Source organism: Aspergillus fumigatus, chromosome 4 (genome assembly GCF_000002655.1).
Source record: "Aspergillus fumigatus Af293 chromosome 4, whole genome shotgun sequence".
Classification (NCBI taxonomy): domain Eukaryota; kingdom Fungi; phylum Ascomycota; class Eurotiomycetes; order Eurotiales; family Aspergillaceae; genus Aspergillus; species Aspergillus fumigatus.
Window position 1 is genome coordinate 135723 of NC_007197.1, and position 27359 is coordinate 163081.

Genomic DNA, 27359 nt, shown 5'->3' on the forward strand with positions numbered 1-27359 from the left:
TCAACCATTGTCGTGTGGTTTTGAGAAAGCCTCTTGAACCTTGAAAAGTAACTTCATTATTGTTCTATGGTGACCGCGATACATAAGTGAGAAGCTTGAGATCATGTAGCAGAAGTATTTGATACAAGATCTGTCAAAAGAACTACTAAAACTGGCGTTATCAGCATTTCCATAGCCCCTTCTGTATAATGCAGCCGGAGAGGTGATTGGACCACGAGTATAGCTTGACGCATGAGCAAGGAACAGGAGCTGCAGCGCCTTGATGTTCACTGCTCTGGCGGTCAATGAATGGCTGGGTATGAGACGCTCTTTGTCTATGCTGGGAAAGCTCAAGACAAATGCCTCTGCGTATCACTACTACTGCATTCGGTTGGGCATGATAGGAAATGGGATCTTGGTGAGGGGAAGGAAGCGAGAGTGAAACATAATGCCCTGTTTCTCAGCCTGATTGACAAATCACCATTTCAGCCGCTTGACATTAGCGATACGCGCATGTCAATTTCGAGAGCCCCGCACGGCCTGGCATACTCTCTTCCAAAGGGAACCGTATGTTCTCTATTTTGGCGCATCTCAGGGGAGAAAACGTTCTCTCAATTCGATTCTCTGCATGTTTGTAGCATGAACCACAAACAACAGTAATCATTAGACACAAGTAGCTTGACACGTAGATGAGTGAGGGACATTGCCATTGATCGAAGATATGCAGCAAGGTGTTGTATCTCTTGGTGGCTAAGCGCCCAGCAGATTGATGAGCCAACTGGGAGTGAGCGGACATGGTATTATAAACTTGAGTGGTGACCAATCCTTGCATCTCTATATTTACATTTCCAGTGTCACAGAATTAGTTGGTAACGTTTAAGACTAGTGTAAAGCGTAGCGAGTCATGACGCAGACAAACATCAACCTGATGCTACTGGCATTGTTCGCATATTTGACTTGGTTGAATCGTCGCCTCAAACAGTGGCATCGTTTCTTCCACAGCTTCTCCCACGTCATTGAACCGTGGGAGCGTGATGGGCTGATCCCATTATCAATATCCCACTTACCTTGGTTACCGCCATGGCCAAAAAAGCGAAGAACGGAGGCAATCCTATCCTGCGAAAAGCAATCCGTGAAGAGATCCGCAGTTGCTATGAACAAAACAGACCCATTAAACGGGAAGCAATCAGAGCAAAGTACTCGAAGAAACACCCTGATCTCATTGATTATATCAAAACTATTGTCAACGAGTAAGCGAACCGGGAAGATGCCTCGAAGCTCATGCTGATCAGGCTACAAGCTACGCGGATTATCTCGAGTCAAAGCTGAAGACAGACACTTCTCAGGGTTCTAAAGGTCCATCGCCAACATCGGCCGCGCAGCCCAGCACCCGTGGCAATAACACTCCAGCTGAATCTCAGGTGAAATCACGGACGAGTCGAACAGTCTCGTCAGCCTCATCTTCGCAGCTCAAATCCAACGTACACAACCGCAGCAGTGGTGTTTCGGATGTGGGATTGAACTGTTTCAAAGTTGTCGACTCAGCCAGTAACATTAGCAGTGAAGATATAGATAATGCTTTGCTGCAAGGTAGGACCTCCCGGTATGATATCAGGTTGAATCCGCAGTAACCCTGGTAGATTTCAAAGAACACCTCGCTGGAGTCCCGGACAACGGAACCTACATAAGGGCACCCTCAGCAGTCCCCCCTCTCGAGCTTCAGAAGCAGTTCCTTGCGTCATCTGAGGCGAAAGACGACTCAATAAAAGATTCTATACCCACCGAGCAAGCTGCTTTGGTCTCGTCGGCTCTCGAAAACTGCGGATATCGTATGCCCCCCCAATTTGCCCTACTTGGGGAGATTTCTCAGTCGGGTAAAAGCAAAGAGCTGGCAGACCCGAGGATCATGCTTAATACGAACGTTCCTTTCTCCGCTTTTGTCTGTGGCCTGCAAGGTAGCGGTAAATCGCATACCACGTCTTGTATGATCGGTATGTGTCCAAGGTCAACAGCCGACGGATCCGCCTAGAATCTAATATACAGCTCTAGAGAACTGTTCATTGAGAATGGCCTCATTAGGCAGCCTCACAAGATCCATTTCGACTCTCGTTTTGCAGTTTAATGAGTACAGTTCTAGCGTTAGCTCCCAGCCCAGTGAGGCAGCTTTCCTTGCAACCGTGATGCCTGAATACAGCCAGCAGCATCGAATCCCTCTGCGCGTTCTGGTCTCCCCGACAAACTTCCATAACCTCAAAAGGATGTACTCGCAGATCCCCAATGTTGAGGTCCAAGCTTTCAGAATCCAGCCTCGTCACCTCAACATAAGCATGATGCTTTTGCTTATGTCTGTTTCTCAGAACGACAGCATGCCCCTGTATATGGCTCAAGTAACACGTGTTCTTCGGGAGATGGCAATGGAAAGTGGCGGTTGCTTCGATTACCTTGATTTCCGAGAACGTCTGAGTGCTCTTCGTCTTGATCGTGTCCAAACTCCATTCCTGCACCAGAGGCTGGATCTGCTTGACTCATATCTGGACCTTACTGGACAGGCTACGAGTGACTATTTCGTCGACGGCGGCGTTACGATCTTGGACCTATCATGCCCATTTGTTGACCAGAATACGGCCTGCATTCTCTTTCGGATTGCCATTGACTTATTCCTCAGCGCTCACCCTTCTCGGGGGAAAATGATAGTCGCTGACGAGGCGCATAAGGTACCACTATGGGACCGCATGGGATTCGTGCTTTGCTAACTTCCATTTGTAGTATATGACTGAATCCCCATCCGCGAAGGAACTCGTCCAGACATTCTTGTCTATCATCCGACAGCAGCGACATTGTGGAGTTCGCACCGTGATCTGCACTCAGGAACCGACGGTCTCGCCGAAGTTGATCGAGCTCAGCTCGATCATTGTTATCCACCGATTCACCAGTCCTGAATGGTACAAGGTGATACAGAAACATGTCCCGATGGATACTAGGGAAGTCGGAAGCAGCGAAGACGGTGTTCCTAGCGGCCTGTGTCAGATTGCTAGTCTACGGACTGGCGAGGCTATTATCTTTGCTCCTTCTGCTCATCTCATAGGCGAGAAAGACATGGTCCTTGATACGAGACATCGTACATTTAGGATGTTGATAAGAAAGAGAGTTACTTGGGATGGCGGACGGACGGTCATCTGCATCCGCTAGGTGGTTAAACGAGAGCATCTCTTGAAGCATGGCTATACAGAGCTTCCGTTACATATTTATTGTGGATAAGGATTTGATCAAGTTTTCCAATTAATCTAGCATTCTTGTGGTACCCAAACCATAAGCACCCTCCTAGGCATATTGTCTGTGATCTACAGAAGAGCATCAAGGTTGAGCATTTGGAACCTGGGCCGTAGATACCGGTGAACTGCTGACACTATGCACACCTGCTGGATGGACTGTACGGAGTATGACTACTTTGATACTGGTCCAGAACGTCCATTCCCAGAAACCAACCGGGATTCCAGACTCAAAGACCCTTCGACACATCCTGAATCCAGCTGTAGTTTCGTTACTCCGGATGGCTTCGAATACTCAACCTCGCGAGCGTAAGCTCTTCGATTGCGGAATCAAAGTTGCGTGCTTCGAGAAGTCGGCCGTCCAAAAGTTTGCCAATGTGAGTCTTGCTGATATCTTGGCCGTCTTTCCTGATTTGTGACAGGAGGACTTGCAAGAATTTAAGGGGGCTCTGACTGAAGGTCGACTTTCCAGTCACATTGCCCCGTAGAATGAACCCGTCAGCGGCTACACTGAGATTATCTGGCGTTGCAGCAGAGGCGACCCCAAGAGTGTCACACAGTCTGAGGTACTCATCGTACGAGGCAATATACAACTGACCCGCGAACAGATTCAACTGTATCTTCAGGTCGTCTGGTATATCAATAGGGTCAGCACGGCTAGGAATATTGTACAGGTCCAACCGATCGAGAGGCACGAAGCTCAGGTGCTGACGTGGCGCGTACAGATGAATCGTGGCCCCTGTCGATCGTCGGACTTCTGGCAGCAGATGCATGGCCTCGTAGGGGCTTATAATTATGACGTGACTTGCATTTCGTTTTCCGGAGGTAGAATCGTAGATAGAGTGGGTTAAGACCCATTGGACAGGGCGCTGGTATGCATCAGACAAGCTAGAAGACCCCTCCCGGAATTGAATGGTAGTGGCAAAGTCGGTTGTAACTCGTAATCCCGGGGGAAACTGAGACACGTCTAGATAACGGGCGGCCGACGTATTCCTGAGGGCCTCAAAGGCAGGCCGGACAGCGCTGGAGTGCTCCTTGAGTATGCCGGTCGACACGAACGTAAGGAGGTCCGCATGAAGACAATGTTGCTTAGGCTCGGCTGGAGGAGGCCGCTCAATTTGGCGTTCCTGTTCGATTTCCGGGGCAAGCTCGCGCTCTTGTTCTTCTTGTAGCTGTGCTGTCCCGAAACTCAAGCCATCAAAGTCCCGGCATCGTTCAGAAATAAGACACATTGGCGTACTTTCATCAGACTGATGGTGCAATACCGTCGCCTCCCCGCGACGTGGCCGATACCGATCATCTAGAGACTGAGATTCTGGTTCGAGAAATTCGGAAGCCCTGCTAAATGAAAGCTGCACTTTACCGTCTTGGCTAGCGGCCTCCCATAGTCTGCATTGTTGTATATATCGTTTACCCTGTGCCGCCCACAGGGGCATACTTCGCCGTATATCAACCCAGGTCTCCGACACCGCCCAGCAGAGAACGTCGGCGACATCAATATCTGACCGGCTGCACTTATGGGGGAGGGCCAGGATCTTGAACCTGATCTCATCTGGAATGCAGAAAACAACGGACTGGCCTTTCCCTAGCTTCCTCATTCTCATGCACGCTGAATGCGCCGTTAGCTTTGCATTCCGATTCATCCCTCGGTTTCCAGCCGTCTTACCTTGGACCAATTTGTCCTTCGTAATGCCTGCGCCTAAAGTAACAGCTGCTCGATACGTCGCGGGCAGCTTCAAGTCAATCCCTCTCGTGTGCGCCTCATCAAGGAAGACCAAACATGCACCAAGCTGCTTTCCAAAGGGCGAGACCTGCAGCAGCTCTACCCGTCTGTTCCGGTCAAGAACACATATCTCATCATTCTCATTGACGAAAATCACCGCCTGAGTCTGAGTGTTGTCTGGTATCAGATTTAACCAGTACTCTGCAACCTCCAAACTGCTGAGTTCCAGTATCTGCGCGCCGACATCGAGGATCACCTGGACTGGTGGCTCTAATCCCATAACCATGTCCAGCAACCCCTTGGCGTCCAACGTCGAGGCTTGCGGCCGTGCGGGAGAGAGCGCTACCGAGTTCTCGGGCCTCAAAAGGTAATCCAGAACCAACGCGTTCGTATGATTTTGCTCCGGGAGATCCAACTGCTCTACGCTCAGGGGAAGGGTCTGCCGCGAATCGTTCGTTCCGCTGAATCCAACTGTTGGCTGGGTTCTGAGTTCACCGATATCCCATCCCGATGCAGAGAGCTTGTCTGGAAACTCTCGCAATTCCCTTGGAAAAACAACGTGGGCCAGAAAATAATCAATTGCACCTTTCGCAGAGCGAAACCAGGGGAATATCTGTTTCACGCAGTGCTGTCGATCTTCAAGGTTGACCCCGCCCAATTGACGGTAAGTGTCCGGGAGGGACGGACAATCGACCACCCATGCCTGGTACTCGATCTCGGCTTGATCGGACTTGACAAGATGATCCAAGGCCAGAAACAGCTCCTCATCGCTGAGGCCGGCATAGTAGTAATTCAGACATGTCAGCAGGTTGACCACGTCGGGGTGGCTGAATTCAGACCGGGGCGCCGGGCAGTCCTTGGCTCGATAAGGGACTGAAAGTCTCGTTGGGGGATTTCGTGAGTGATCAGGCCCATAGTTCACCCGCCATCGTTTCTGGCCGAAACAAAAGGATAGGATTCCTCCGGCAAAAAGGCCGCGTAACAGAAGTAGCGGATTCTTTGTTGTTTCGGTCCAGAACCCTGCTGGGCCTGTGTCCTCGACGGACGAGATCTCTTCCGAGCTTAACTCCTGCTTCAGAATGTACGCACGTACAGCCTGTCTCGCTGTTTTTGACTGTCGAGAAATCGGCAGAGAATCAATGCCGTGTTCGCATATGTGCGTAGCGACCCGTTGCAACAGTTCTAGCTCCGCGTCTTTTTGCAGCAGTCTTATCCGAGGAAAGCCCCCCACCGAACACTCTTCCACCTCTAGTGACCTGGGATAGTCCTTCTTGACACTCGGCGCTATCATCCTCATGATATTGAGCAGCTCCTGCACGATCACCCATCTTTGCGGGGTGAGCTCCAACTGGCGCTGAGTCCCCATGGTATAGATGAGCTCGAACTTGGCGCTGAAGTTCTCGTCACTCTCATCGACCACATCCTGTGCGTACTGGGTGAAAAACTCGAGAGTCTGAAGCAGGGAACCCCCAACTGCCCCTCTCCCCGTGACGAAGCTCTCGAGGCACATCAGTTTCAACGATAATAGGTGCTCGGGTTGGACTAGCAGAACGCCTCCCTCCTCCATGCATTTCTGGCACAGGTGGAATATGGCATCGGTGTCCGCCACCGTTAACCTCAGGGAGCGCGAGACTGGCAGAAGGTAGACTGGTCGACCCAACAATCCCCCTAATTTTGAGACCAGCATCTGCAGCATCTGTCGGGATTGGGGTTTCGCAACGACTACGCGCACCAGACGTGATCCGTCTGCAAGGTGGGCAACCACCATCGGCACAATCACCGATGATTTTCCCTCCCCCATATTCAGCTGCATGACTGCGTTCGTGCCGGGACTGATGTCTCTCATTCTCCGAGCAATCTGTTCCTGGACCTCTCTTATCAACATGCTATTTTCAATTTCCAACAGCAGGGACTCGGGGTACTGGTACGGATCCCAGTTGGTATGGCCCGGGTTCTGGAGTTCCCGAATCAAATCGTCAGGGGAACGAACTAGGGTGGTTAACCGTCTTGCTCGCTGAAGTGCTGTGATTGCACACCCATACTCGACGATGCTGGCTTTCCATCGCTCGGGCAGAAGATACCATCGTTGGTGCGTCAGTTGCTCAACCAGAAGATATGGTGAGATTCTCGGCCAATTACCGATGCCGGCCAACGTTTCCAACGGTAGACTATTTTGGGTGCTATCAAGCGTTCCGTCAAAATGCGTCAAACGCATCCTCATGGCGTCGTACAGGCGCTCACAGTACGTTTCACAATGATGAAGGTAGTCGAGAAGAGCTGCCTCCAGTTGGCTAGAGTTCATTGTAATATAATCCCTTCTTTTCTTCTGCTGTAGGGAACCAATACTGCCCCGGAGATGCTCGACATATCGGCGCTCATATTGGGACTTTGACTGTCGTTCTAAAGAATCGACAAGGGCCATGAGGCGAGGTGCTGGGTCCTCACACTCGGGGTGGCTACTCAGGAGACTACTTAAGCGTGGACGCTCCATGTCCAGCATTGGCTCAAAACCAAGCAGGTCGTCTATGCAGATGTATCCCCGGCGTGTGGTTGTCTGTTTCACTTCACCTGGGAGGCAGACAGGGGGCATCTGGACATGATGGACTGTTTGGCTGACGAAGAGAGACGAGAGATCTGAGAGATATTCTCGAAACTCGAGATTATCAAACCATATTTGAAAAAGCTGACCAGCCTGAGTCATGGCTTCGGGTGTTGCGTAGTAGTCTCCAAACCTTGGGCCCGCTTCCTCGGGGGGTGTTGCAGGAGATCGGATCGGCCATCGCGCTTTTAAGCCCCGTATGAATGTCTGAAGAGCCAATGTCCGGTTCATTTTTGCGATTCTTTTCTTTCGGGATCTGAACACCCGCATATTCTCATTGTGTCGGGGATGTAGATTGGATTCTGGGGTGTGCGAGAGAGCAGCTGACTGATGGATCCGAGAGCCCAACATTGCCTCATTCACCTCATATCCGTGCCAAAGCTGAAACTGTCCGCGAGAAGCTGGCGTGGGGTTCGCCATCTCTGGGATCACGTAGAGTGAAGCAAGAACTTCAAGGACGACCATATTGGAGCTCTCGGAGAATGCCAAGGTTGCCAACCATACCATGACTTGGAACTTACTCATGCCAGTGTCCCTTGAGCAGAGCAGTTGATGAAGGCTACACCAGTGACTAGCTACAAAGGTCATCGGCTCCAGTATCCATCCTGCATCGTACTGTATCCTGCTACTGTCGACTGGGGAACTGGCTGCGTGGACAACGTGGGTTTGAGAGAGAAACTGCCAGAGTTCTGAAAGCAAGTCCACATGTGAGGTCTCCAGGGCTGAGGGGATCCCCTCATAGAGGATTTTGCACAGGCGGTAGGCACGGTAGAATCTGGCCGAGTGACGATTCTGATCAAGACCTTTGTAGGGCCGGTCATATTCAACCGTGTGAGCCTCCGCCCCAAAGCCAGCAACACGAAAAGAGGACGACCGAATTTCGTTCCGTCTCAGCAAATCGGGAACTATATGAGGCAACGGGGGTTGGTTCACCTGCTCATTCGGATGAAACATCTTCATCCGGTTGTCGTGATCAAAAATTGCCGTGACCTCTCGGTAGAAACTATCATGCTGGGCGAGGAACCCGAGGTGCTTGTCCCAGCGAACGGTCTGCATAACTCGCTCATTGGATGGATAATAATGCCTCTCCGGTGTCAGCTCTGCAATTTTGGCGAGAATTATACTTGCTTTCGGGTGAAGCCGGTCGAATGAGCGCATTGATGCGGACCGAAGGATGGTGAGAGCCTGCTCGGTCCCTGTTCTCCCAGTAAGCGGGTCTGGAAGGCAGTATGACGTTAGGGCATGTAAATAGCACAGAAGTGATCTACTGTGCAAGCTACCATTGTCGGTCAGGCGGCCGAGCTGATCGTCCACTGTATAAGGGTGGAGGGTACTTCTCGCCTGCCAGCCGATCTCCACGGCAATGTGGCCGTGATCTTTAAACCAGGTAACGCGTCCTTCCGGTATTAGGACCACTCGATCCCCGCCGCTTTCATGACGCAGGATGAGCCTGTTGCGCAGGCCGACCAACGCATCCAGTGACTGGTCAGGGTCAATGAACATGCCCTGATACTCTCGCGACCGGATTGCGGAACTCCGCCGTTGGAGTGTAAACCGTAGCCGAAGACGGGGAAGTTCGATTCCTAGACTGGAAGTGGTGGAATCGAAAGTGCAGTGCAATTGGGACGGCTTTTCGATCGGCTGCAAGATGGCGGCAATCACTTCTGCGGTTCGACTTTTCACGCTGACCAAGAATAAAGTGTCCTTGGCTAGCCGCCAGGGGTCGTGCGCGCTGGTCTTCCGAAGCCTCCAATTGGAAGTGGATGATATCCAAGGCTTGTCTATGGGCCGGAATTCCACATAGTCATTGTGAACGTTGTACCAGTGCACGCAGCCCGTCAGAAAAGCGTCAGGGAAGGAACCCATCAGAAGTCTGGGAGGTATAAATTCCCAGGTGCAGCCCGCTTCTGTCGCTTGAATGCACAAATCAAAGTCCTCACAGCCCGTCACCTTTCTCCTCGAGAAGCTCACAGTGTGTCCCATGTATTTCTTTCGACAGGTGAAATCCATCCCCGGGATCACACTCGGCATCACCTCCAGTGAGGATTGTCCGAAAAGGGTTCTGTAGGTGTCATGTCTCTCATATTCCGAGGGCAGTCGAGCCAAGGGAAGGCCGTTGACGAGAAGATCCCCAGTTAGCAGGTTATAATGAACGGGCAGATCGACCCCATGCTCGGACTGGCTTGGGAGACTAGTGACAAGCCAACAGATTGGCGCCTCTGGGGATGCCTTCCAAGAGGACCCAGCGCGATACGTCACCCATATCTGTCCGATAGCGATATCCAGCGACGAGTCCGCGCGCTGGAGGATATTTTGCCTCAGGACCGGCAAACAGCGATAACACAGGACTTGCCAGCGACGAAAAAGGATCGGGATTAAAGGGGAGGAGCCGGATCCCTCGCACAGGAAACGCCGTGTGTCGTTTATGAGCATACAACATTGAAGTAAAACTGCAGTATCGGATGGATTCTCCAGCATTCGAACCAAGACGATGTCTTCGGCATCGAACGTTGTGGCGCATATTAACGCTAGTTGACCGCTCCGCATCAGCAGGTCGCTTCTGCGTCTGTCGTCAGTCGTAGAGCTGGCTTTCTCGGTAACGATCTTGACCCAGGCAAAGGCGACTTTGCGGAGATGCTGAAGCGTAGTGAGGCATATCTCCCGCACGTCTGCGGAGGGCGATAGAGCCAAAATTCTGAGTACCAAGGCACTCAGAGCGCTGAGCCCTTGTGCCATTTCCCAATTCTCCTCTAGTCTCGCCGCGATGTCGTAAACTCGTCCTAACAGCGCGGTCGTAAACGCGGTGTCGTTTAAGATGTCATGTGCCGTCCTCGTAACCCGGCTCGCGGTTGACGGGCCAGCTTGGTTGATGATCTGCAGGATAAAGATGCAAGTCTCTGCCTTCTTGAGATCGATCGACGGCATGGCCAGCTGGCGAAGGATATTTTGCCACTGGATCTCGACTCCGAGTGGCATGGTACACAGGGATCTGTACTCCTCAAGCGACATCCCCACCGGGCAGCAATCCTGCGATGCGATAACTGTATTGGGCGATGGCCCATCTGGATTGCCCAATGGCCGAAATAGAAACTGCTGTAGGTCCGTACTTCTTTTTGGTAACTTATACATGCATAAGTTTGCAATTTCGTCCGACATCTTAAAGCCCCCGACGAACGTCCGCATCGAGAAATCGAAATACCGGAGAAGCAGGCCGTTGTTGACGCAGACGTCATCTTCTGTCACGTTGATGATTTTCTTTTTCAGCCGATGTGTCCGTTCGTGCGGTTTATTCTGTGATAGAAGGCCGACTCGCCCGACGCCTTGAACAGCAGTATAAAAAGGCGACAGGCCGCCGTAATTCTGGAGCGTGTGTTCGGCCCTCGGTTCGTCTCTGGAGATATATTGAATGTGCAGGACATCAACGAGAAAGAACATGGTGATATCCCGCCAACATCCAAAGGGGCGAGGTACGTTCAGCTCGAACACCGTGGACTTTGCTTGCAAACGATTACTGGGAAGTGGCCATTCGTGGACGCTCACCTTCATCGAGTCCGCTTGGCGCTGATACGCGCATCGTTGGCAGGAGCCACTATGTCGAGTCTCCCGGAAGTTGAAGCGCCTGTCAACGATGACTTCTTCGTAAGTGCAATCCATGGTATCACACAAGGCGTACAAATCTGCACATTGTTGACGCTTTCGACGAAGTTCAGCCTTCTTGTCTTCTCTCTCCTGCCAAGCGGACTCCTCGATCTCGCTGAGCAGTCTCTGATGGGTCTCAGACTGGTCGAAATACCTGACAGCGAAACAAGCTGGTGTTCCATAATCTTGAAATACGCCTGGCCCAAAATGGATCGTGCGCTGCTTGCGCAGCCGCAGGTAAGACTCGGCACGATCAAGTCTTGCCATTTGAGATCGAAACGGCAGTAGAAGTGACTCGAACAGTTCCACTGGAATGCAGGCATCGTAATCCCAGAGAATTTGGTGAATTCGGGTCGCCGACTTGTCGCATGCAATCCACAGCTCCAAGACGGTTAGCAACATTACCGATAATGCTTCTGGGTTAGAAGCATAGGGCGTGATAGCGATCTCATAGTAGTTCTTCAGGAGCGTACCCACTCGATTGCATGTACCTTCGTCACTGATATGAGTCTCTAGCCAAGTTTCAAGGCTGCAAGCAACCCAGTGTTCAAAGGCGGCTAGATTGTAGGCCTTGTATTCGGGATCCGTGAAGTCCAAATGGAGCGGAAGATCTGTGCTTGGACATTCCACGAGGATTGACTGTGGCAGGAAATCATTCACTGCTTGCACGATACGTCGTTGATCAATCTCCGCTAGGTAGTTATCGAGCTCGGGAAGGGTATAATAGATATCACTGCCAAAATCCAATGTTGCAACGTGCTGCGTGTGGCCATGACAGCCATTTCGCGCTATGATCTTGTGCCATCTCTTCTCAAGAATTTTGATCGCAGATTTGAGGGCTTCCCGGACATGAGCAATCCACCCTCGATTATCTGGTGTGCCAAGTTTGACTAGGCGCCGCGATATCTTGGATATCATGGTATGGAGATGCTCACTGCATATGGTACTGGGTGACGCACTGACAATCCTACTCATGAAATATACCATAAACTGCTTATAAAGGTCATCAGCTGTCTCTTCACGGACTGCCCTGCGATGCAGCACAAGCTGAAGTGCGACTCGAATCAGTAGCCACAGAGAGGATCTTCTCCAGGGAGACCGGCTGTCGAGCCACATTACTTCCTCCCGGGTATTTTTTTCCATCTGAGAACAGACAACACTGGTGCACAAAGGACGCAAGAATGCAGTTACAAACTCGGTGACCATCCTCGGGTGAGTTGTGTCTCGATCCTCATCGTGCATCTGGCCGGCTTTCTTCACTTTGGCATGAGTCCCCGCAACTGGCTGGTGACTCAGTTTAGCAAATGTCTGTGCGATGGTGGTCTGGAGCCCAGACTCATTGAAAGTTTCCAGGTCCATCGAAAGCGTCGGGCCCGGGAACTGACGCTTGAGTCGGCCAATTGTTGTCATGACCGCTTCGTTGCGAGCAGACAGCTCGAAAGTCTCAATGCGGATTGCATCGTCATCCCTCGTCATCAGGACGGCAGCATTCTGACATTTCACATATACTGGCAGAATTCCACCTGCACGCGGTCAATATACAGTACATAACCATTTGAATCAGCACATTTACCCTCGGTATACAGCTGTGCTAAAGCGTTTCGGAACTTCTTTTCATCCACGTCACCGTGTGGCCCAAATATTTGAGCCAATCGAGTAATCATAAGTGCAGCAGCAGCAATACTGTCTGCTTCTGGGCCCGAAACATAACCTTTGAACTGCTCGAGCGCTTCAATGCACTTCTCAAGCAGCACGAGTTCGTATTCGGGGTCGTAATCGTCCTCCTGAGGAAGTTTCGGAGGAAGAAAAACATGGTGCACTAAATACACATTTGCCTCTAAACACATCTTTTGTGACGACATGAAGGGCATCTCGCTTGGGCAGAATTCGACTTAGGATGTGAACGCGGTGAAAAAGCGAAAAATGACAGGATGTTCGCGTGCAGGGTGCTCCTCTCGGCTGAGGCGGGGCTGATAGCACCTTGTGTGAAGCTTCATTCGGAGCAGACCTTCTTTAAATCCCTATTTACTGCACGGTCAAAGATATAAAACACATACTGTCCAAGGATCCTAAACTTTCATGCTCGGAAAACAGTCAGCATCTGGAAAACAAGGCATGCGTAGTTCCAGGCGTCAGTATCCCATTCTACCAATCATTCAAATCAGTAAAGTGGTGCTTTTGGTATAATGCATGTTGGGTATACGCGTCCTGATAAGGGCTATCTGTAGTCCAATGAGTACATGCCACATCAAGTCAGCCTTACCAGCGTGCAAAGGGTTTACCGGACAAGGATGGGAATGCATGGATTGGCTGGCGATGGCGGTTGCCCAGTGGGAGAGGTGACCTACAGGAACTCGATCATCCGGAAATAGAATCCATGATAAGTGAACCCTTCCTCGCATTGAAAGGAATGCGTTTGTGGTGTCTATCGACATGGCCATGTCGCAACTTTCATATGGAGAATGAATGATAACCTTGCTTGAATCAACAGAAATGGCTGCATATGTGCACCAGCACCAGCAACCGTCTCCGCGCCTCCAAGCTTTCACTAATAGGTTACTATATTGCAGATGTGATGGTTGTACTTTGATCTATTTGGGTCTTTGAAACCTCAGCCGCGTACGAGGTGCTTTTTGAGGCTACGCTTCTTGCAGTGAACCAATGTCCCCAGGTGCCAGCCCCCTATTAATAAGATGGTTAAGCGCACCTGATATCCCATGCTAGCCCTATAATTGCAAAGTCCAGGAGAGGGACTGGCTCACCCCTGTTTCAGGCTCTCAGCCCATTCCATTTCCCATAATGATCAGCGTTCGTTCACTGAGGTGCTCTACGCGCCTGATTGGATACCCAACAAGACGTTCCGGCGATGAGAATAGAAAGATCCTAGTCCGTTGTCTCTGATGAGATGCGTTAAGATTGACCACTCCTCAGCTGAGCACTAGTAAAATAATGTAGGAGGCTGTGAATGCCTGCACCACGCAATGCTTATTCCCTTGGTTCCTCGGTGGACTAATTTCAGATTGTGTAGAGTGCCATGGCATACTGAGGATACATTGATTATCATTATCTGGTATGTTGGGCTGTATAGTGGAATCTTGTCACACTTGGGCGTGTATATTGGTATGGGGCACATCTGGTCTCCTTGCTTCGGCAGCGGTTTGTACTCACTTATCCGTCCGGACCTCATATAAAGAGAGTCTCCCATGCCACGAAAAGGAGCCTAAGTCCGTCGTTTGGAGCAGTCAGCTACTCTTCCTACCAGTGAGCCGGCGTTTCATCATAATGGTCCTGCGAAAGCTGTCGTCCCCCTCGTTAGAGGCGCTCTGTTCGAAGGAGCAGATCGAGCTCTTGGACTCCATCGATCATCTCCGTCTCCAGGGAATCAATCACTACATCTCCTTGCCTCAGATTATCGTCTGCGGCGATCAGTCGTCTGGTAAGAGCTCCGTGTTGGAAGCCATATCCGGCGTCTCTTTTCCCATCCGGAGCAGTCTTTGCACCCGATTCCCAACGGAGCTCGTTCTACGCAAGAGTAGCCAGGTCGGCGTGTGTGTGTCCATTGTCCCACATCGGTCTCGTAGCGAATCCGAACGGGAGGCGCTCGCCCAATTCCACGAGGAGCTTGATAGCTTTGAGGGTCTTCCTCAATTGATCGAGAACGCAAAGTCTGCCATGGGCATTTACACCAACGCCAAATCCTTCTCGAATGACCTTCTTCGGGTTGAGGTATCCGGGCCAGACCGTCCACATTTGACCATTGTTGATCTTCCGGGCTTGATCCATTCCGAAACAAAACAGCAGTCGGCGGCGGACGTTGAATTGGTCCACGACGTGGTGAAATCCTACATGGAGGAGCCACGAAGCATCATCCTTGCTGTGGTATCAGCAAAGAACGATGTTCCTAATCAGATTGTCCTCAAGCTTGCCCGTGCAGCAGATCCGCACGGCACCCGAACTCTGGGCGTTATCACAAAGCCCGACACCTTGGTCCGCGGCTCGGACAGCGAAGCCCAATTTGTGTCTCTTGCCAAAAACCAAGAGGTCGAATTCCGCCTAGGCTGGCACGCTCTAAAAAATATGGACACCGACAAGGGCGCATGGACGCTTGCAGAGCGAGACAAAGAGGAACATGCCTTCTTTGCGTCAGGCGTTTGGGAGGCTTTGCCGCGGTCCCACGTTGGGATCGATCAATTGCGGAAGCGCCTGAGCAAGCTCCTCCTGGCTCAGATAGCCACGGAATTACCCAGTCTGATGCAGGAGATCAAAGCGAAGCTCGAAGATTGTTCGCAGAAGCTGGAAAAGTTAGGAGAGCCACGCACGACGGAGGAAGAACAGAGGTCCTATCTTTTCCACTGCAGTCAGTCTTTCCAGAATCTCGTAAAATCGGCAGTGGAAGGAACCTATAGCGACCCTTTCTTCGAGAATGCAAAGTCCGAGACCGGGTACAAGAGGAGACTGCGCGCCGTTGTGCAGAATCTGAACGAGCAGTTCACGTCTCGCATGAAACGGCGGGGGCATTATTACGAGATTGATGACGAGGACGATGAGAACGGAGAATCGTTGGGCGGCCAAGTTTTCATTTCACGGGAGCACTACATTCGTCATGTTGAAAACCTCCTGCGGCGAACGAGGGGAAAGGAACTCCCGGGTACTTTCAACTCGACGATTGTCAACGACCTGTTCCTCGAGCAATCTAAGCCGTGGGAGAAACTTACATCGGAGCATGTTCGGGAAGTGTGGGAGGCCGCGAAAGCCTTCGTCAAGATCGCGGTGACCGAAGTCACTGATATGAGCACCTCCAGCGCCATTCTGATGGAAGTGTTCGACCCGAGTCTCGATAACATCCTGAAATCCCTGGAGCACAAAACCGGCGAGATGTTCCGCGCTTATCGAGAAGGTCACCCCATCACCTACAACCATAGCTTCACTGATAGCCTCCAACAAACGCGGCAGGACATTTTGATGCCCAGGCTCTCCTATGCCATTCGAAGATTCTTCCAAGTACCTCAGCTCACCTCCTCGCAATGTCTGGATGATACTTTCGACCTTCTTCATCTCCGTGATAGCTTGATGGAGTCTTTGAAGGCAGACACGGCACGCTTCGCTGCACTGCAGGCTCTAGATTGCATGAGAGCATACTACGAGGTCAGGCGACTAGCATGGTGAAATAACTTTTGGAATGGGCTAACAAGAATCAACTAGGTCGCATTGAAACGGTTTGTTGATGGGATTGCGATTGAGGTTATAGAGACTGCCCTTGTCCAGGCCCTCGTTAAGATCTTTTCACCGATCACGGTGTACAACATGCCCAGTTCTCTTGTCACGCGAATTGCGGGAGAGTCGAAAGAGAGCCATGATATGCGAGAACAGCTTTCCCAAAAACTCAAGACTCTGAGAAATGGGTTTGAAACCTGCAGAAGATTTCTTCCGGTGCCTAGCTTGGGTAGGTGAGGGCTCCATTCTTAGCATGACTTGGTGGACTGACGACGCAAAGAAGTAGAGCCATCTAGAATCCAGCACGCTTCGGTTGTCGCCAATAGCTCGGAGGCCAGCCCCGTGTATAAGTCGTCGGATAAAGACACGGCGTCCGAAACAAGTGTTTCTTTGGCCAGCATGCCGGCCTCCCCGGCCATCTGATTTCTGCTGCAATGTTTCATTGATTTATTTTTTTATTTTTTATCTTTCAAGTGAGAATCGAGCGGAGGCTATATCTCTATTAAGCAAAGTCACATTAGAAGATTCAAGCTTTCTAGCGCCATGTAGTGCTTTTATACTTTCCATCTCACCCCGAAATGCTACCAGACACTGCACTATTCTGGACGAGAAGTACCAGACCCTGTCACTATCAAATCATCCATGAACATCTGGCTCTATCGTAAATGAAGAGGCTTTCAGTAGGCTCAACGAAATAGACTCCTAGGCTATAGGCTGCCCGCCTTGCATCTGAGATAGCTAGACCTACTATCGTGGACAGTATGTTTCTGGCAGTAGCGGCACAGCAGGTGCCCGGTTGCGGCTGCGAGAGTTGGTGACCAGGTGGCTACAGCCGCCGGAACTGATCTATGGCAATGCAATGTCCATCATTCGACTGGATCCAATTGACTAGTGAGGGCTCCGGCCCAGTAGCCTCCAGTTATCGAACTACTTTCCGCTCAGTCCGCTAAAAACAGTGTCGGCACCCTGTTGATGTGAAGTTGCATCTATGTGTCTGTGTGAATGGACCAGGATATTAGAAACAGTCGGTACGTTTCGTCATTGACAGCCTAGTATAGCCATATATTGCTGTTGTGAGAGAAGAACACCCTATATCCACCTTCCGAGTAGAAGTTTTCTATGTGGGCATCACGCTCCTCATCAGACTTTGCATGCGGTTGATCAAAGGCAAGCTCTTCTACCATTATGTCACATAGTTTCCCAATCGTGTGCGCTAGTAACGTCTTAGTTCTGACCGTTGGCAAGCTTTTCCGGGTGAGTGGTGTGAGACACATGGGCCAGGTGAGGCTTGGGGTGTGCATGGAACAGGTTGGCTTGGCCGCGCCATGCCGATTACCCGGGAGAGTTGGACTCCCGTTGCACCTGTTCTGATGACTGTGACTTTGTTGTATCAGTAGCCTTGGAGGGCCGGAATCCTGAGTGGAAATTTGGCCTTCGTTTACATCTTCTAGGCCTGGCCAGTTTGGGAAAGGCGCTTCGCAGTGAACCCAAGGAAAGGGCAGAAGAAGCATGACGCAAAGGGTTAGGGCTTGGTATATAGTAGTTGATATGATATACCTAACATATTGAAATCTAACTTAGGTTAGATTTCTATATAAGATTTGAAGTTTACAGGAATCTTACTGGGGGGAGTAAAAGTAAATATAAATATATTAACTATATATCAAAGCCTATTAGGTAAAGAATATACTCTAAATAAGCACTATAATTTGTTTAGCTTTATGTTAAGTTATAAATAGGCTTTAGTGAATAGTTATAGAATAATATACATATAAATATTTTGATATTATACTGAACTCATCCTCTCCTTAGTAGGCTGTAACACTGCATGTTCAGTACACATAGATAAAATCCTCGTTCTTCAGATCCGTGCTGTCTGAGAATCCTTTGTCCTCCGTCGGCGCCGGTGGCGCAGGAGCGATCTCCTCCAGTTCCAGCGCCTTTCCCTCCAGATGCTTTTTGCTGAGCATGGACTCGTCTGCAATGTGGGCGGACTTGCCCAGGTCGCGTCTTCTCTTTGCCTGTTTCCTGTTCAGGTACACCAGGTACAGATTCGTCATTCTGTCCAGTCAGCCGCAGCTTGCTTCTGAAGGTTGGATGGCCACGTACATAGAAAACCCTGCTACGATAACGAACATTATCAGATTGGAAATCAACCCAGGCCGATAGAGCGGTGCTTGCGATGTGGAATATAGTTGGGGACCAATGACCTATGAAGCTTAGCAACCGGTGCAGGCTGATCAGGAGCAGACATACGTTGCCCGCACACATTCCCACCAAGACCACTGCCGATGTGCATTTCCGCTTCGTGTCGCCTGCAGTATTCTGTGCCTCCCAGGCATATATCAATGGCGTGATCGCCGCCAGGCACGACACCTACCTCGTCAGCTTGGTATCTCAATGGTTCGAGGATAACCAACCAGGTAGTATCCGAACAAGAGCACCCCCTTCTGTTCTCTCGGGACAACAATCATCAGCAAGGTCCCAACGGCGGCGACGAGCGCAAACCCCACGATGACCAGGCCCTTGCGCTGGAATCGAGTGGCGAGCCAGCCCCCACCGATGATGGCAAGAATCTGGATAACCCCGAAGGGGATGTTGAAGAGAATGGTTTCAAAGCTGTTATACCCAAAGGACTTGATGATGAGGTTGCCGAAGGTACTGATGCCTCCGCTTGGGATTCTGCATAGGTTAGCGCGAGTCGCAAATCCACCCTGGCAGGGACGACGTACGAGATCGAGACGATGAGGAAAAACCAGCACCACGTTTTCAGATCGTAGAACGTCTCCCGAACGTGGTCCCATCGCCATTCCCGCGAAATGATCCCCATCTGGTTGGCGCGGAGCCGCTCGACGGCAATCACCTTCTCACGGTCGCTAAGACATTTCGCTTCCATGGGAGAGTCAGGCATGAAAATAAATATTAATAAGGAGTAGGCGACAGTCAGCAGACCGCAGAACATAAAGATAATCTACTCATTAGCTTCTGTCGCTCGACCAGGGAGGAAGGGCGGTACCTGGTATGAGAATAGGCTGTCGCTATGGATATGGCCGAGTCCGTAGGTGAACAAGCTGCCGACAATAAAGGTCACCCCATTCATCCCGTTCCAAAAGGCTGTTCGAAGCGTCTGCTCCCCTCGTCTCCACCACATTTGCGTTACAGCCACGCAGGAAGGGGCTAGACCCGTTAGCATGGCATCAGATCGGGCGGCGGAGGACATACCGATCATCGCTTCAAACGCGCCTAGAGTGAATCGTAACCCTAGCAGACTGGGAAAATTCGTGCAGGCCGCCATGATAGCGAGTGAGCTGCCCCAGAGAAGCACCGCCGACCCGATCAGCTTCCCTGTAGGTAATTTGACGAGCAGCAGGGCGGCGATCGGCTGCATGACCAGCTGCGCCAGGTACAAGATCGACCCCAGCCAGGAGTACTGCTGGCCGTGGAGGTTTGCATCTTCGACAATGCCGAAAATGGAAACATACGAGAGGGACGATTTGTCCAGCTGCTGGAAAAAGTATGCTCCCAACAGCAAAGGGAGGATGCGCCGGTCGATCCGTCTCAGGACGGCTTTCTCCTCCTCTACTGTAAAGGTTCGGTCTTCGTTTACAGTAGCCAGGAACTGAGCCGCTTTCTCCTTGATGGGATCATTGCGAGGGTTTTGAACGGGCGTGATATGGTCTTCCTGTGTCATCTCTTGTTCGTGTTCTTGGTTGGGTGATTGCCCATGTTGCATTCCAGCCCGCGTTGCGCCTTATATTGGGGGTGCCAAGAGCCATTCCTGTCTGTATACTACTTAGCGATCGACATTTACCCCAGACTGTCGGATTCCCCGCAGTGTAATAGGTTCTGATTCATGGAAAATCCATTCAGCCTGAACTATGTCTGTTGGCCGTGCAGTGCGGGGTGTTGATCTCGGGATATATCACCCCGATGTTATATACCTCTTCTTCCCTCGACTTTCTGAACCATCATACGAACTTATCCGAACAAACAAGCAAATCGAAGCAGACAAAAAGGAAGACATGAAGAAATACGCTCTGATTGGCACCGGCGGCCGCGCCATGTTCTTCTACACGGCCATTGTGCGCGACTTTCCCACCACCGCGCAGCTGGTCGCCTTTTGCGATACCAACACCACCCGGATGGCATACGCCAACAGTCGGCTAGAGGCACTCGGCCATGCGCCAGTCCCAACCTACGTCGCCAGCGACTTCGACAAGATGATCGCAGACACCAAACCGGACGAGATCATCGTGACGACCATTGACCGCACGCACCACCAGTACATCATCCGCGCGCTGGAGCTCGGGTGCAACGTCATCACCGAGAAGCCCATGACGATTGACGCGCCGCGTTGCCGGGCCATCATCGACGCCGTGGAGCGCACACAGCGCCAGGTCCGAGTGACCTTCAACTACCGGTATGCGCCGCACAACAGCAAGATCGCCGCGCTGCTGGCCTCGGACGCAATCGGGGATGTCCACTCCGTGCACTTTGAGTGGATGCTCAACACGTCGCATGGCGCTGACTATTTCCGGCGCTGGCACCGCGATAAGCGCAACAGCGGAGGACTACTCGTGCACAAGTCGACGCATCACTTCGACCTGGTGAATTTCTGGCTGCGAACGAGGCCGCAGAGCGTCGTCGCGATGGGGGATCTGCGCTTCTACGGGAAGGAGAACGCGGAGCGCCGCGGCGAGACGCAGTTCTATGCCCGGGCGAGAGGCAGCGCGGTGGCTAGGTCGGATCCGTTTGCGCTCGATCTGGAAGCTAATGCGCAGCTGAAGGCGCTGTATGCGGATGCGGAGCATGAGGATGGGTATCACCGCGACCAGAGCGTCTTTGGCGATGGGATCAGTATCGAGGACACAATGGGCGTGATGGTGCGTTATGAGAGTGGCGCGGTCCTGACGTATAGCCTGACAGCGTATGCGCCCTGGGAAGGGTTCCGGGTGATGTTCAATGGGAGCAAGGGTCGGCTGGAGGTGGAAGTGGTGGAGCAGTCGTATGTCAATTCAGGTGGGGAGCAGGCGATGGAGGGCGCGTTGGAGAGTATGACGATTCTCCTGCGGCCCATGTTCGGGAAGCCTGTTGAGATTGAAGTCCCGGCGGGCCAAGGGGGCCATGGTGGGGGAGATCCGCAGCTGCTGAAGGACTTGTTTGGGGGTGAGGCTATAGAAGATCCGCTGAACCGGGCTGCGACGCACGTCGACGGGGCATGGTCGATTGCCACGGGTATTGCTGCGAACGAGTCGATGCGCCGGGGGCAGGTTGTACGCGTTGATGAGTTGATTAAGCTGCCAGTCTAGAACTGCTATGTTACAGGTGTATTATCTATCGATTTAGATCGGTTGCTTGGTATACTTCTATTGCGGCGTCTTTTTTATCCATTGCGCTGCGACAACGCATCAACAGCAATACCATAGGACCGAGCGTAGGGGTAAATCCTATGCGAGTCGCGACAGACAAGGGGTGATCACGTCTGCTCGGAATATTCTCAACCTGCTTGAGGGATACGTTGGTCACACTCTCCCCACATTCCTGGCTAACGGCCGTCGGGCAAGGGAGACGATGCAGATGATGCAGTCAACTCTCCGACTGCTCTGTGTGCCAGCATGTTTGTCTGTTCGATGCTTGATATTAAATCACAGTAAAGACGCGTAACCTCATCGTCTCAGGATTTAACAGCGTTGCACCGATGAGAGGCAATCTCAATCACGTCGGCCTATGACCTCACATTATACCAGATGGTGTGACTCTGGACAAGCCCAAATATAGCAAAGGTTAACTCCGGAATCCAGAAGACGAGCTTCCATTGGCAGGGACATCAATCAAGGGAGGAGCTTAGGAAGAGCCCACCTGCTATGACGAAGGTTTCGCCGAAGCAATGATTGAATAAAGGTCTGCTCCTCATGGCCTTCTTCCCTCCTCCATCTCTCAGTGACACCATGTCTCAGATTGTGGAATCCAAAGAACTCTGCGTGGCGCCCTCGCCCATTGACGAGGGTTTTTTTCAGCAGCAGCTTGACCTCAGAGGTCTCAAGCTCACTCCTGATGGATTCGTGCATTGGAAACCGGGCAACAAACGACACCCGCGCAACTGGTCGAAGCTGCGCAAGGCCCACGATGTATCGGTCATCTTGTTGTTGGAGATGTTCACGTATGTTGCACTTCCTCTGCCATGGAAGAAGGCTGACAATTGCAGGACGTTGGTCAGTGCAGCAGGAGTACGTAGCTAACTCATTTGACGGTGCGAGCCACGCTGACCTGGTAGTCTGCCGCGGCCAATGCCTCCCATAAGGAATTCAACATCAGCAAGACGGTGTCGATTTTTCTCTTTGTGCCGATGTAAGTAATCCGTCCTTATTCCAGGTCTCGCTGACCGTGTAGGTACCTCATCGGGCAAGGAATCGGCAGCATCGTCTTCCCTCCCTACTCGGAAGCATTTGGACGCAAGAAACTGTACATTGTCAGTACGGCGATGTACAGCTTGTCGTGCATCATCATCGCGATTGTTCCGTCGGTTGCTGGCGTAGTCGTTGGACGTCTACTCAGCGGGTTCCTGTCGGCGATTCCTACTAACGTAGTGGCGGGAAGTATCGAAGACATGTTCAACGCGAAAGACCGGATATGGTTCCTGTCGCTGTGGATGATGCTGGCTCCATGGGGTCTGGCGCTGGGGCCGATCTACAGCACATACATCACTTACGCCTTGAACTGGTATGTTCCCAGCACTGACTCCAGGCAGTACTGACTGCGTTCAGGAGATGGGTGTTCTACGTAGCCGCCATCGTCACCGGCTTTATCGCGTGTCTCCTGCTCGGCATCCGTGAATCGCGACCTCCCCTCCTCCTCGACCAGGAAGTCCGCCGCCTGTGCCAGGCCCTCGGCAAGGAGACCCAGATGGTGGTGCAGAGCCTCAACCCAGACCGTATCCCTGACCTCCGCACCTTCTTCACCATGGCCCTCTTTCGCCCCATCTACCTCTTCTTCACCGAACCCATTATCTTCCTGGTATCCATCATCAGCGCCATCCCTTTCACCCTCATCTACATGTTCACCGAGGCCCTCCCACCAATCTACCAATCCTTCGGCATGACCCCCACCCACTCCTGTCTCCCCTTCCTCGGCCTTGGCCTCGGCTGCATGCTCGGCATGCTCACCCGCATCCATGACTACAAACTCATCGTCTCCCACCACCGCCAGCGCCTCCCCCTGCGTCCCGAAGACAAACTTCTCGGCTTCATGATCGGCTCCCCGGTCTTCGCCCTGGGCCTGTGGCTCTTCGCCTGGACCATTCCCCCGGCAATCACATCCGTCCACTGGATGGTCTCGACCGTCGCCCTCGTGGCGATCGGCTACGCAGCAACCGAGTTTGGCTCCGTCCTGACCGGCTATCTCGCAGATAGCTATCTCAGCTACGCGGCCAGCGGGTTCGCAGCGCAGACAATCCTGCGCACGAGTATGAGCGCGGCATTTCCGCTGTTTGCGCCGGCCATGTTTGGTTCGCTAGGTGCCAATGTGGCGGTCAGTGTGCTGGCGGCGATTGCGACGGTGTTTTGTCTTGTGCCGCCTCTCTTTGCACGGTTTGGGGAAAGGATTCGTGCGAAAAGTCGGTTTGCGAGATATAGTTTGGATGTGTATAATCGGATTACGGTTGATGAGGAGGGTTTCTAGCGGTGTATCTACGGTGTGATCGTGATTGGTGTCTATACAAGGCGTGGTCAGTGAAATAGGGAGTCAATTCAATTCGATCCAATAAAGACTGTGTGCATGGGCTGAACATACTGAATTGGGAGTTTCTTATTCGGCTAAACTAGGCAATCCCCTTGGCTAGGCTGCTTCTTGAGGGTCCACTTTCAGTAGCTGGTGATTTCCCACCCATGTTACTCAAGCGCATCCACAGTGAAGGAACCAGTGATGGGTTCTTCTCTGCTTCCACAAGGACGCCCTCCTCCCTCAATACCCGCTGCCATTCCTCCCAGGCTGGCCGGTGATACTCCACGATGGCGGATCCCGCCAACGCCATGATGACGGCTACCCATGGACCCCATTGCCCCACGGCATTCGGCGGTTCGCTGGTAGGGATGCCATCGCTGAGATGTATGAACACCTCGTTCAAGACGATGACGACCACACAGGCGATTAACAACAAATCAGTCATCAACCCCGGCCGGCCACGCTTCTGCTCGTGAGCCAACTTCTTCTGGGCCATGGATCGCATCTGCTTTGCGTGGCGGCGCTTTTTTTGGCAGCACATCGCCTCTACTAAGGGTCTTGTCTGCTGCGCGAAGTATTCCTTCCAGCTCGGCCTTGGTTTAGTAGCGGGGAGTTACGAGGAGACGGTAGAGAGAGACGACGGCCCCGAGGAATCGCGAGAGCCAGATGGAGACTTCTAATAGCCTGAATCTCTGAGTTGATACTGTGCCAGCTGGTACCACGCGAATGTCGCCCGGGTCTCGAAAGGCTTGTCGTGTGCTGAAGCAGGCATACGTGCAATTGAACGGCACCAGACCGGATTGTGCCGCGCTTGTCAGCAGTATCGGTTCTGTGCTGTTGGTCGCATCACTCGGTATGGATGTACATTGGTCCTCACTCGGATAGTCTCGTAGCATCGCCACAATGGCACAGATTGTTCCAACCACCATCAGTAACCCCCTGTATGCTCACGCAGCAGTTCAGACCCATGGAAGAATACCGTCACGACCAAACTGCCGACGCTGACGATGGCGAAGATCCCAAGGCAGTCCAGATCAAGTAGAGAATCACGCGATATGCCAGCGAGGATGGTTGCATGGACAGCCGCTGATCCGGCATAGGTCATGGCCGCACCCAACGCACCAGCCACCAACCACGGGGTCTTGCCACTGACTATGGAGAAGAGAAGGAGGCTGTAGTAGAGGACTCGGTGCAGAAGGGCATATTGCCCGCTGATGGGGTAGACGCATTCGATCCGTCCCTTGTCCAGTGTCGCATCGTAGCGAAGGAGACTACTAGCGGATGATGCCGGGACAGCCGTCAGGAGCCATGGCACCAGGATAGCCGAGGTAAGCATCTCGCCAGCGCTCGTTTGGAACCGCTCTTGGTCAAGGATGGATGGTGATCGGCGCGTCGCGGCTATATTATGCTGTTGGAAGCTAACGTCAGCCTCATATTGCTTTTTCGTGGTCTAGGTTTCCATTCGACGTCTCATCTCGAAGGGGTTTCTTCTACGAGGTGAGGCTTGCCGTGCTATCCAATGAGCTTGTTGTGACAGTGCTACTCCGTACATTAGGATTCTAATGAATAGTCTGTGCCATCTGCCACTGGGGCTTAGATCCGCACACAGAATGGTCATATTCGTAAGGGCAACATTGTGTCTGAGAACCTTATCCTAAACCAGGAGGTCAAAGCTCCGCAGACGATCTCCCCTTTGTTCAACGATCTGGATGGACGTCAACAGGGCAGTTACACCTGTATCTGGGACGTCCACTTCAATATCGTGGCGTGTCAGCAGAAGCAAACGACCATGCTGCGATTGTAGAACCCCACAATCAGACACTGATACCAGGCTCCTGAACCTCTCGATTGTAACCACCTGGATGCGACACAAGCATTAGTGCAACTTTGCAAAATCGACCGCTAGGTATACCAGGGAGGTGATGAAGGACTCTATTTCCCTCGCTTCTCTGATTCCGAGTAAATACTAAGTGGCTACCAGTGGTCCTCACCTCCCCTGATCTGCATACCAATGTCGTTGTGATGCGCATTGCTGGCAGCAGAGAATGACCATCTGCTTGCCCGACAACGAAGGCCTCAGTGATGTCGTCGTCAACTTGGATGAGGCACTGCGCCAAGAGCAATGACAGCAATAGTGCCGGGTGGTCCTCCTCTGCCTACGGAAACTGGGGCAAGGTCAAGGAGTCGTTCTATTGCGAAGCATGCAGGCTTCCCAGGTCAGAAGTCCATCCCGACGTGTCGCTCAGCCGCTGGATTGATGCAGGCTCGCAGTGCCATTAGCGACTGGACTGCGCCGGACTCAGAATCGCCTTTGGTCTGGGAGAGGATATGAATTCGTTCGATCAAGGGCAAGGAGCACTTTGCATTTAACCCTTGGTCCGTTGAACCAGTTGCTGGGGGCGGGGTAAGGTCAAGAACACTTGCGTGATTCATCAATAGCTTGTCGGTGGGGTTGATCATATTCGAGTAGTAGCCCAACCTAGATAACAGCCCACGCATCAGTCGCTGCTAGGAATATCAAGATCCTGGTCTGGTTTACCAATGATAGCTCAACTGCTGCACAAGGCATGCACAGCAAGAGTCGGTGAGACACTTGAGAGACTTGTACACTAGAGACTTGTACACTCCGGAGAACGCGCCTATAGCACTCTTCTGATCAAGGACAAAAAAAACTGCTGCGTATCAGAAATCTGCTAGAACTAGATATGGGTAACTTATCAAATGAGGGGTTGCAATGGGATATATGGTAGAACCAATACCTAATCAAATCCCAAGAGATCAGCGAGATACAGTCAGCGGGGGACTGTACGGATACGATTTGGCCTCTTATGCTGAGACGGAGCGACGCAAGGGAGGCAGAGAGGCCCTAGGTACCTCGCACTCCATCCTTGGAATCCCCGCTCTCTGGGAAAAAAAAAAACACGTTTTGCATATATATTCTCCAAAATTCCATCAGGTGTACACCGCCAGCTGAGTAGGGATCTGTCCATGGCAGACTGAGGCATCCTGTTAAGAAAGGCGACATCAATCTACCTGTGTTGCCATCCGGCGCCAGCAGTTCATATCAGAATACCACCAGCAAAATGACAGTCCCGGTCCCAGACTTCCACGTCATCATCATCGGAGCCGGTACGTTCGGTTATCCAGAACACATCCTGAGACTAATCACTACTAGGCGCAACCGGCCTCTCCCTCGCACAAGGCCTGAAAAAGGTTC

General features: G+C 51.9%; 7 protein-coding genes across 7 annotated transcripts; 4 read left to right on the forward strand and 3 right to left on the reverse strand.

The window, feature by feature from the left end:
- The first annotated feature begins 804 nt into the window (after positions 1-804).
- Positions 805-3255, forward strand: AFUA_4G00520 (uncharacterized protein). Its single transcript, XM_741311.2, has 5 exons — positions 805-1229; positions 1280-1569; positions 1620-1970; positions 2029-2693; positions 2746-3255. The coding sequence occupies exons 1-5, from the start codon at positions 1060-1062 to the stop codon at positions 3166-3168; spliced, it is 1899 nt and encodes a 632-aa protein (XP_746404.2). The 5' UTR covers positions 805-1059; the 3' UTR covers positions 3169-3255.
- On the reverse strand, positions 3255-13080 carry AFUA_4G00530 (uncharacterized protein; the record flags this gene model as incomplete). Its single annotated transcript, XM_077804495.1, has 3 exons — positions 3255-4857; positions 4915-12732; positions 12783-13080. 3 exons carry the CDS (start codon positions 13078-13080, stop codon positions 3521-3523), a joined length of 9453 nt encoding a protein of 3150 aa, XP_077660643.1. The 3' UTR covers positions 3255-3520.
- A 1201-nt stretch (positions 13081-14281) lies between these two features.
- AFUA_4G00540 (putative dynamin GTPase) lies at positions 14282-16959 on the forward strand (the record flags this gene model as incomplete). Its single annotated transcript, XM_741309.2, has 3 exons — positions 14282-16354; positions 16412-16652; positions 16704-16959. 3 exons carry the CDS (start codon positions 14282-14284, stop codon positions 16844-16846), a joined length of 2457 nt encoding a protein of 818 aa, XP_746402.2. The 3' UTR covers positions 16847-16959.
- A 1186-nt stretch (positions 16960-18145) lies between these two features.
- Positions 18146-20156, reverse strand: AFUA_4G00550 (uncharacterized protein; the record flags this gene model as incomplete). Its single annotated transcript, XM_077804496.1, has 7 exons — positions 18146-18484; positions 18533-18633; positions 18680-18799; positions 18844-19105; positions 19156-19394; positions 19440-19600; positions 19646-20156. 7 exons carry the CDS (start codon positions 20154-20156, stop codon positions 18256-18258), a joined length of 1623 nt encoding a protein of 540 aa, XP_077660644.1. The 3' UTR covers positions 18146-18255.
- A 145-nt stretch (positions 20157-20301) lies between these two features.
- Positions 20302-21732, forward strand: AFUA_4G00560 (Gfo/Idh/MocA family protein; the record flags this gene model as incomplete). The annotated part of the gene is made up of 1 exon (XM_741307.1): positions 20302-21732. One exon carries the CDS (start codon positions 20302-20304, stop codon positions 21730-21732), a length of 1431 nt encoding a protein of 476 aa, XP_746400.1.
- Positions 21733-22335: 603 nt separating this feature from the next.
- On the forward strand, positions 22336-24100 carry AFUA_4G00570 (putative MFS multidrug transporter; the record flags this gene model as incomplete). The annotated part of the gene is made up of 3 exons (XM_741306.1): positions 22336-22583; positions 22814-23143; positions 23188-24100. 3 exons carry the CDS (start codon positions 22336-22338, stop codon positions 24098-24100), a joined length of 1491 nt encoding a protein of 496 aa, XP_746399.1.
- A 111-nt stretch (positions 24101-24211) lies between these two features.
- AFUA_4G00580 (uncharacterized protein) lies at positions 24212-25478 on the reverse strand (the record flags this gene model as incomplete). Its single annotated transcript, XM_741305.2, has 3 exons — positions 24212-24665; positions 24760-25081; positions 25108-25478. The coding sequence occupies 3 exons, from the start codon at positions 25476-25478 to the stop codon at positions 24240-24242; spliced, it is 1119 nt and encodes a 372-aa protein (XP_746398.1). The 3' UTR covers positions 24212-24239.
- Between the last annotated feature and the right edge of the window lie 1881 nt (positions 25479-27359).